General features: G+C 38.6%; 1 protein-coding gene and 1 pseudogene across 1 annotated transcript; both read left to right on the top strand.

The window, feature by feature from the left end:
- The first annotated feature begins 3,010 nt into the window (after window positions 1-3,010).
- Window positions 3,011-3,970, top strand: LOC118713133 (olfactory receptor 10Q1). Its single transcript, XM_036427519.1, has one exon. The coding sequence runs from the start codon at window positions 3,011-3,013 to the stop codon at window positions 3,968-3,970; it is 960 nt and encodes a 319-aa protein (XP_036283412.1).
- A 1,698-nt stretch (window positions 3,971-5,668) lies between these two features.
- Window positions 5,669-10,595, top strand: LOC118713132 (annotated as a pseudogene).

Raw genomic sequence — 10,595 nt, 5'->3', positions numbered from 1 at the left:
ATAGAAATACATAAAGGTCCACAATCCCACTAACTTGGTATGACTCACTATTAACATTTTAAGGTAAGTTTTTTTTTATTAATATAATTATTTTTAAATGGAACTATGATATAATACTTATAATCTGCTTTTTCATAAGCCTTCTAAATCTTATTAAATGTTTTTCTATAACATAATTTTTAAATGATTGCAATGTTCATCACTGTACCTTTTGCTACTAGTTTTATGGATAAGCCATAATTAGCATTTTCTTACTATTTATATTTAAGAATTTTTAGCCATTATATTAAAAACTGTGGTGGACATTCCTGTAAATCATTTTATGCATCTACTCATGGTTGGTTTATTTAAAATTTTTTCTTAAAATAATATTGTTGAATTAAATGTTATTTTAATATAAATGTTATTTTAATATAAAATTAAAATAACATTTATATTATTATCCCTTCAGCCCAGCCTGCATTCTGTCGCAGTCTGGGAGCCCTTAGGGGATGCAGGCCTAAGCCAGCAGTCAGACATCCTTAGCGCTGCCACAGCCGCTGCACACACCTGCGTTCTGGCTGAGTGGGGCTCCCCCTGTTGCAGCTCACTGACCACCTGGTGTTGAGCATTTGCTCCCTGGTGGTCAGTGCATGTTATAGCCACCAGTCATTCCACCATTTGGTTTATTTGCATTTTAGCCTTTTATTATATGGATTATCGGTTTGCATTCCACACATTTTTACAGCACTTTATATTTCCAGTAGTAATATTTGGGAATATTATCTCTCCTTGCAACTTTAACAACACCAGTATTATCTTTTTCCATTATTCTCAGTATGAAAACAGAAAATAGTACCCAATTTTGTCTAATTTTATATTAATTTGAATACTATTCAAATTGAATTTTTATATACTTGTTAGCCTTTGCATATTTTTTTTTTGAATTGCCTATTTTCCTAATGATGGAGTTTATTATTTTGCTGGGTTAAAATTTTTCATTTTCTCTTCAGTTTGCTTATTGTTTTTTTCCCCACAGACCTTTACTTTTTTTCTGTCAAAATATTTTTATGGACTCTGCTCATTTGATTATAATTTGGTTACACCCTGAGATCTGAAAAAAAATCTTTTTGTTTTCTTCCATTTATAAAAGTATTTGAATCTAAGTCAATCAGAAATAAATTTTGATGTATAATGTATTGACTTTACTAAATTTTATATTTTATATTATGTATGTTTTCAATAATTATTTTTGGAGAGTTATTTTGCTTTTAACAATATTTGTATTTAACCATTCAGTATTAAATACATATTTTACTATTTGATTCTTCAAATTCAGTTTTTATACTACTATTTCCTCAATCTTGAATTATATATTCTAATTAATCACCCAGCAACCAAGAATCTTTGTTGAGGAATTCCTTTAACTGTGTTTGGAATTAACTGTATTTTTAGGTGTTTATAAATCTGAGAAATCCTATGCTTTTGAACATAAATCACTAAATCCTGGTTACCAAGTTATTTCACAAGAATTTGTTTTTGTAGACATTTTTCTATTGTTTCTTGAGTTTTTATATTGAAAATAAAGTTGTTTCCAAACCAAAATTGCCTAATTTACAGGTATTTTTTCCCTTCCCAGGTGCCTTAAAGCTCTTTCTTATTCATGTAACTATTTTAATGCCTGTTTCAATTCTGCTACTGCATTTATAGTTTTCTTATGGTCTTTTCTTATCTCATGCAACTCCACTCCACTTTCATTTTTACCTGAATCCCTTACCTTTTTTTTTTTTTTTCATTCGAACCTGAGTTATAAAGTTCAAGTTAAATATTAGAAACTTGGGGGGGGGAAATACTTAAAAGAGAGAAAATAAAGAGTACTATATATCAAGAAGCATTAGAATGAAAGGTGGTTTGTTTTTAGTTTTTTTATGGAATCCAAATAACTGACTGAAAAGTGAACCACCCAGGAATAAATCATTGGATAGCCATAAAATGGGACACCACAAAACCAATGAAAAGAACAAAGTCTTGTTAGAACAGCAAGCAAGAATGACCTTTGCACACATCATGATGAAGCCAGTTACAATACAGTACATGCTTTGTCATTACATATGTAAATTGAAACATAAACTAATTTCCAGTCATAACATTGAAAAAAGTAGTTACCTTTGGGAGGAATAATACTGAGAGGAGGTACAAAAGATGCTTGTAGGTTATTAGAATTTTTCTATTTCTTAATTTTGGTAGTGGTTATACTAGTGCCTTTACTCTGTGAAAAAATAAATCAAGCTTTACACTTAAGATCTGTAAAAGTTTCTGTGTGTGTGTCATATTTCAATAATAATTTCCCAAAATAGTGAGCTACACACCCATTTAGCTAATTTTAAAAATATCTACAACTATACAACTTTTTAGTTTTATTAAATGCAAGCAAATAATTAGCCCTTGTCAATTTGATTTAAAATGCCAGAGTTAAAAAAAAAAAAAAAAGGTGAAATGACTGAGAAATTCAGATTCATAGTTACAAAATAGTCATAAGGATGTAACATTCAGCATAGGAAATACAGTCAATAATATTGTAATATGGTGCCAGTTGGGTACTGGAAATATCTGAGGATATTTGTAACCTATATGATTGTCCAACCACTATGCTATACACCTGAGACTAATACAAAATAATACTGAATGTAAATTGTAATTTTGTAATTGAAAAAAATTATCTTTAAAAGACAAGATGGTCATAATGAAATATATCAAAGTAAAAAAAAAAAAAAAAAGACATTGCACCAGGAATATCTACACATCTTTGTCACCAGAAATATCTAGAGATGAGTATATATCCCATTCATGAGCTTTCCATGGAAACACATACCATACTGTCTATGTACCTTTATTCCAAGCATTTTAGCAGCTGAATGCTAAATAGTAATTATAAATCAAAAACTGAAGTTAAAGTCACTTATTTTCCTCAGGCAATAGATGAACTCAGCAGAGGAAGATTCAGCACTTCCTGTTCTTTTTTGCAGGAGACATGTTTGCGAGGAGCCCTGTCCTCAACCAGTCTGACCCCACTGAGTTTGTATTCCGAGTATTCACTGCTGTCCCTGAATTCCAGGCTCTCCTCTTCCTCCTCTTCCTCCTCCTCTACCTGATGATCCTCTGTGGCAACACAGCCATCATCTGGGCAGTGTGCACACACAGCTCCCTGCGCACCCCAATGTATTTCTTCCTGTCCAACTTGTCCTTCATAGAGATCAGCTACACCACCGTGGTGGTGCCCTTGATGCTTTCCAACATCTTTGGAGCCCGGAAGCCCATTTCTCTGGCTGGCTGCGGGGCCCAAATGTTCTTTTTTCTCACTCTTGGTGGTGCTGACTGTTTTCTCTTGGCAATCATGGCATATGATCGCTATGTGGCCATCTGCCACCCACTGCACTACACCCTCATCATGACCCAGAAGCTGTGCCTCCAGATGGTGGGCTGTGCCGTGGCTCTGGCGCTCTACCTGTCCCTGCAGCTCACATCCTTAATCTTCACCTTGCCCTTCTGTGGCCGCCTCCGGGAAATCAACCACTTCCTCTGTGATGTGCCTCCGGTCCTGAGGCTGGCCTGCGCTGACATCCACGTGCACCAGGCCGTCCTCTATGTCGTGAGCATCCTCGTGCTGATTGTCCCTTTTATCCTTATTTCTGTCTCCTACCTGTTCATCACCTTGGCCATCCTGCGCATCCGTTCTGCTGAGGGCCGCCGCCGGGCCTTCTCCACCTGCTCCTCCCACCTCACCGTGGTCTTGCTGCAGTATGGCTTCTGTGCCTTGGTCTACCTGCGTCCCCAGTCTAGCTCTTCTGTGGATGAGGACCGCCAATTTGCCCTCATTTACACCTTTGTCACCCCCTTACTCAATCCCCTGATTTACACCCTTAGGAACAAGGATGTCAAAGGTGCCCTCAGGAGTGCCATCATCAGCAAAGCAGCCTCGGGCAGTGATTGAAAGCTTAGGGGAACTAGGGTGGGTGTCTGTAGGTCTCCATGACAATGAACTGTAAACAACAAATATAAAATTATAACGCTGACTTTCTCACACTTTGCAGTTAACATTTCTCTTTTGCCATATTTGCTCCATGTCTATAATCCACATTTTCTTGAAAACTTGGACAAACCTTTCTATGGAGGAGCTATAGTCTGCTAGTCTTAACTGAAAGGTTCTCAGCTCAGACATGGCATTAGCTCTATCAGGGAACCCTCGCCCCATACATGCTGTGAATAAAGGCTACTACCTCTAGATGATCTGCCTCCTGAGGAGGCAATGATATTAACTTATCCTCAAATAAGGACTATTCACTAAGACATTTATTTCACTCAAATAAATACATTTTATTATTGCTTTAGTTATGAGTATATGCTAAACATAATTAATTTAATGCATCCATATCCTTTACATCATGCATCCCAACTGGTCACCTTCATTTCCTTTCATTCTTCCATGCAGGGAGCTGTCAGAATTAGCATTCACTGACAAGGCTCTCACACTATGTGTCATCTATGCGAGAGTATGAAAGATAGCTTGGTGTTGATGCCAGCACTGCTTTCATGAGCTGCCTATGCTAGTGGATTCAGGTAGCCTTGTTCTTACCCCTTTGTCACCTTTTCCTGTGCCCTCATAATGGCTGCTGTTTAGATATCCACTCAGCAGGTCCTGCTGCAGGATGGTTGCTACACTTTCCTGTCCTTGTACCCCAACCACAGGAAAACCCTCAAGTAGAATGGGCTTCCCTCTCTGGTGTTCCCTGCTGATACCATACTGTTCAACTCATTTACACCCTGAGGAACAAAGAGGTGAAGAGGACTCTAGGAATAGTTTTCAATAGGAATGTCCTCGCCCAGAGCAACTATCAGGCAGGGGTCTGGATCCAGCCCCTGAAGTTGATGTTACTTAGCAGCAACTCCAGGAGGAAGAGTGAGAGTGCCCTTCAGTGAATATTAAAAGTGGTGGAAGGAATTGGTGTAACCCCTCCTGAAAGTAATACAACTAGGTATACCAAAGCCTAGAAAGGTTCTATTCTTTGATTCAATGATTCCTTTTCTAAAATCATAACTTCAAAAAAGTAAGGATCGAAGCTGAAAATATACAGTGGTTTCTCATTTTTATAAACTGAAAAGCTATTAAAATCTAATTTGCATCCCTGGTCAGTGTGTTGTTATCTGTGGTTTGTAGAATTATAAATACTTTTCTTCTTTATTAATTTATTCATTTTTCATGTTTTTAATAATAAGACTATTTCTCTTACAATAAAAAAATAATGATTTCTAAAAAGAATCTGAAATGCATATAGATTTATTGGGCACATAAACTTCCTATCATCACAGCACCATGATCCTTCTCCACTTGTCACACTTTTCCTAGATTAGCACTTCTTTTTTTTTTCTTTTTTTTTGGTTACTTCTTTTTTCCTTCAAACCTACTGTTGATGCTTTAAATTTTTTTAAGCTGATAATATGAGGATAAGGAAAATTAATTACAAAGTATTACTTATTCTGGAAAGAGTTATGGATTTAACAAAATATTAGAAATGTCTTTGTTTTCAACTAAATGTAGGAAAAGAACAAAACTCTCTGGTTGGCAGTTTGCTTATTATCAAATGCAGACCAAGTCACATCTGACTATATGAATCAATTAAATGTACATAGTATGCTAGGCATTGTCTGGAATGCCAATAAAAGGTAAGTTTGGCCCTGACCGATTTGACTCAGTGGATAGAGCATCAGCCTGTGGACTGAAGGGTCCTGGGTTTGATACTGGTCAAGTGCATGTACCTTGGTTGTGGGCTCAATCCCCAGGAGGGGTTGTACATGAAGCAGTTGATGGATATTTCTCTGTCATCAATGTTTCTCTCTATCCCTCTCTTTTCCTCTCCATAAAAATCAATAAAAAATATTTTTTAAATGTAAGCTTGCACACATTTCCATGCCTCCTTTCATTTCTATTTAATGCCACAAATCATTTAGAAGATTAACTTGGAACTCAAAAAGAAGAGGGTGAAATATTATTCTGTTGGGAAGAAAGCCCTGAAGGGTCTATAAGTACTTTCAAATGAATTACTGGGCTCCCTTAGTTACTTTCCTGTACCTATTTTAGCTAAATAAAAATAGCTTCTCTTTCTTAATGAAAAATTGTCCTTTTAATATAAAATTGTCCCCATGAAATTGTTAGATCCTGGAATTAGAACACTGAGTGAAGTATATCAGGAGTCAAATGATGGAAATGTCAATCAATGATGTTTCCCTTGAGAAAATAATAATCTCCCTGGTTTCCCTAACTGGTAGCTTTCTGGTAGCAAAAAGTGGAAGTCAGAACTTGCAAAACTGTTTTATGTTTCCTTCACTTTTCCTCTCCTGCATCTTTAGCACTTCTTTTAAAATTCTATTCCTCCTTTTAAAACTCTGCTTATCCCCTTCATTAAGCCTTTTGGGTTTGTGAGTTTGTTCTTTGTATTAACTGACTTACAGAGAAGTACTTGCCCAGGAAGTAACCTCTCCATTCATGAACCTTCTCTATTTACACCACTCTTGTTGAAATTTATTAAAATACATTTTATCATGTAGGGTAATTAATCGAGTATATGTCTCCCTACAAATCAATAAGCAACTTGAGTCCAGACAACTTGGCAAAATCATCACTGGTATGATATATTGTCATAGTGGATTTCTCCAACTCTTTCCTTAGAATTTAATTGGTGGATGATAGGAAGGGTTAGTCACAGTGATGGGAGTAGTACTTCTATGTGGAAATTTCTTCCCAGCATTTCCCAAAAATATATTTATTTGTTTGTTTGTTTGTTTGTTACTTTTAAATACAAATTCTGAGAAAAAGTATTTGAGATATCAAGAAAATGGGGAGAAATATTGTAATTACCCTGCATGAATTACAGCATAATGATCAACACAGAGAAGCAACAGGTTCAGAGGAGTCATGTCAAGGGGAAAGCAAGAAACATGGCCATAGTCAGAGGTTAAGTCTGCATTTCTGGAATCTGGACAAGAAGCATTGGAAGAGGAGCAATCATGATCTAATAAGTCAATCTTGCTAATAGCTGCTTCTGAGTAAGTCTACATGGTCCAATCTGCTGCCAACATGAGTTATTCTTGCAAGTAAAATTAACATTTGTAAGTTTATATGCATAGTATATTATACAAATCCTATGAGTGATGTTCCAAGAAATAAATTTTGGAAGCAAATTTAACTCCTTAAATTGGAAATTTTGACATGTGGTTTTGTGTAGTGCTATTCATCTTACTGGGAGATCTGAATGCTTAGTTTTTAAAATACCACCTAATAATACTTATGGGCATATTCCAGTATTTGGCTATTCACTGTAGTCTACATACGTGATCTATATTAATACACCTAGTATTTATAGTTATTAAACAAATTTAGATACTTATAATAATAAGTAAAGTTGTGAAAGAAAAGAGCCACATGCTAACCTGACAAGCTCAGGGAAGGCCTGCGTGGCAGTCTTGCAAACTCAGAGACCTAAGATAACCACAAAAGATGGTTTGAAAATTAAATATCTAACAGGTGATAGTAGGTAGTCATGTCTCAGATATTTTCCCAGAGAAAGATCAACTTTGATCTTTTTACTGAGCCCATTTGCCTTTTTGCCTCTAAGATAACATATCTGTGAGATGTCTGGGTAACTTGTAACTTCCCTTTTTCCAGAGCCCCTGGGGAACAACCAAATGTGGTGGGCGCCAGGACAGATGCCTCAAATTCCTTCTTTATCATGTTAATTGTTCCTGCACTCACCTGAGTACACGTCCATCATTTTACTTTTTATCCAATCCCAAGAGTTTCCCACCGCTTTGCTTTCTCCCACCTCCTTACTCCATCACCAATGAATTTCATGTAACCCACCTATGTCCCTCCTTTGATTTTGTGTATAAATAGAGAAATGTAACCCGCCATTCTTCGGAGCATTATCTCAATCCACTGAGGTTCTGCTTCCCGGCAATTGTCGACAGTTTTGGCTCAAATAAACTCATTAAAAAATTCTTTACAGGTTTCAATGGTTTTTTTTGTTAACAAAGTGTATAAAGAATGTTGAAGAGAAACCAAGATGGCAGCATAGGTAAACACCTAAACAGCTGCCTCACACAACAATTTTAAAACTACAACTAAAAGACAAAATGGACATCATCCAGAACCACAGGAAGGCTGGCTGAGTGGAATTTCTACAACTAGAAGGATAGAGAAAAGCACACTGAGACTTATAGGAGTTGCAGAAGGCAGAGGTACAGAAGCGCAGCATGGAGAGGGATAGAAACTGAGTACGCAGCTGGCTTTCTCAAGTGGGAGGGAGACACAAGCTCCCGATTGCTCTGAACTCCAGTTCCAGGGGAGACTCTGGGGACCCAGATTCATACAGGGAGAAACTGGATTGTCTGGCAGCGAGCAAAACTCGAGGGCAGCTTTCTCTCAGAGGTGCTTGCAGTGATTACCACAGAACACTGCGATCCGGGGGCCTCTTAGGGCAGGGCTGACAGGAAGCCATCACTGTTTGCTCTGCCCTGAATTTCCAGCCCAGGAAGCCATTGTTGATTGCTCACTCTGAAACTCAGTCCCATCCAAGCTGAGTGCAGAGGCTTTTGCATATGAATGAGATGATACTTTGAATTTTAAACTTACCTAACAAACTGCAGCTGAGTCAGTGAGACACAGGACATCCAAAAGAAGGCCCAAGGCCCTGCAGCAACTTGCATTGCTTCACAGCTGAGCCTAATCTAGGCATCTCCAAAACCCAAACAAAGAAGAGAAATTTGCAGATCTCTCTGTAGCTCCTACTGGTTGGCCTCAGGCATAGGCTAAATTAGCACATTCTTTGAGATCCAAGAGCCAGTGTACCCAGGAGTCAGAATGGGACCATCCAGATTACAACTCCTCAGATCCATAAGGAATACATAAGGGGGCAGATTCAGTGAGAACCAAAGCCCCACTGAAGCAAGTCTTGTCTCATAAGGGTGTCTCCAGCACAGAAGTTCTCCCAATGTAGACACAGCTGATCCTCACAGCCAATTGGCCTGGAGGTCAATTCCTCCCAGTGGTACCGACAACAATCAAGGTTTAACTACAACAAGACTGTCCACACAGCAAACGAAAGGGTGCACGAAGAGTGTCCACCTAAGGTAACTGGGGAGGCTGAGCCACTGGGCACTATAGGACACCTAGCACACAAAGCCACTCTGTCAACTCAGGGAAGCAGCCAAAATGCAGAGGCAAAGAAACAGTTCATAAATGACAGAAATGGAGGAAAGCAAACAACTGGATGTAGAGTTCAAAACCACGGTTATAACATTTTTCAAGAATTTTCTAGAAAAGGCCGATAAATTTAGCGCGATCCTCAAGGATATGAAAAAGGATCAACTAGGAATTAAGCATACACTGACTAAAATTAAAAATAATATACAGAGATCCAACCGCAGAGTAGAGGATCGTAAGAATCAAGTCAAAGATTTGAAATACAAAGAAGCAAAAAACACCCAACTGGAAAAGAAAAAAGAATCCAAAAAGTTGAAGATAGTGTAAAGAGCCTCTGGGACAACTTCAAGCATACCAACATCAGAATTATGGGGGTACCAGAAGAAGAGATGGAGCAAGATGCTGAAAACCTATTTGAAGAAATAATGACAGAAAACTTCCCCTACCTGGTGGGGGAAAAAAAAATAGCATTACAAGTCCAGGAAGCTCAGAGAACCCCAAACAAAAGGAATCCAAAGAGGACCACACCAATACACATCATAATTAAAATGCCAAGAGCAAAAGACAAAGAGAGAATATTAAAAGCAGCAAGAGAGGTGGAGCAGCGCGGTGCGGCAAGATAGCGGACAAAGAGAAATGTTAACTGTTGAACATAGTAGAATCAGAGGTATGGAAGGGGAGTGAACTGACATTCTTGGGGATGGGGGGAGAGGGGGATGTGGGAAGAGACTGAACATAAACTGTGCACCTATGGATGAGGGCAGTGGGGAGTGGGGAAGGGGAAGAGGGTGGGGTGGGAACCTGGTGGAGGAGAGCAATGGTGGTGGGGGGGAGGAACATTTGTAATAATATGAACAACAAAAATTTATTTGAAGAAGAAGAAGAAGAAGAAGAAGGAGGAGGAGGAGAGCATTTTGGACCTGTCCAAGTACATCGACAAGACGATCCGGGTGAAGTTTCAGGGGGGCCGTGAAGCCAGTGGAATCCTGAAAGGGTTTGACCCACTCCTCAACCTTGTGCTTGATGGCACCACCGAATATATGAGAGACCTCGATGACCAATACAAGCTCACAGAGGACACCCGCTAGCTGGGCCTGGTGGTGTGCAGGGGCACCTCGGTGGTGCTCATCTGCCCGCATGACGGCATGGAGGCCATTCCCAGCCCCTTCATCCAGCAGCAGGAGGCCTAGCAGGTGGAGGGCGTGGACCAGGATGCAGGCAATCTGAAGCTGTCCCCCTGCCTTAAGTGCTGCCCGCAGAAATGGAGCTTTCCTTTTTGTATAGGTTATTTTTTGTTTTCTTAATAAAATTGCAAATCTCTCAACAACAAAAATATAAATAAAAATTAAAAAAAATAAAA

This window comes from Pipistrellus kuhlii, unplaced genomic scaffold (assembly GCF_014108245.1).
Source record: "Pipistrellus kuhlii isolate mPipKuh1 unplaced genomic scaffold, mPipKuh1.p scaffold_m20_p_9, whole genome shotgun sequence".
Taxonomy (NCBI): domain Eukaryota; kingdom Metazoa; phylum Chordata; class Mammalia; order Chiroptera; family Vespertilionidae; genus Pipistrellus; species Pipistrellus kuhlii.
Note: the sequence above shows the minus strand (reverse complement) of the source record. Positions and strands in the feature narration are given on the sequence as shown.

Coding starts and splice junctions, on each gene's coding strand:
- LOC118713133 (XM_036427519.1), top strand. CDS start 3,011: ATGTTTGCGAGGAGCCCTGTCCTCAACCAGTCTGACCCCACTGAGTTT.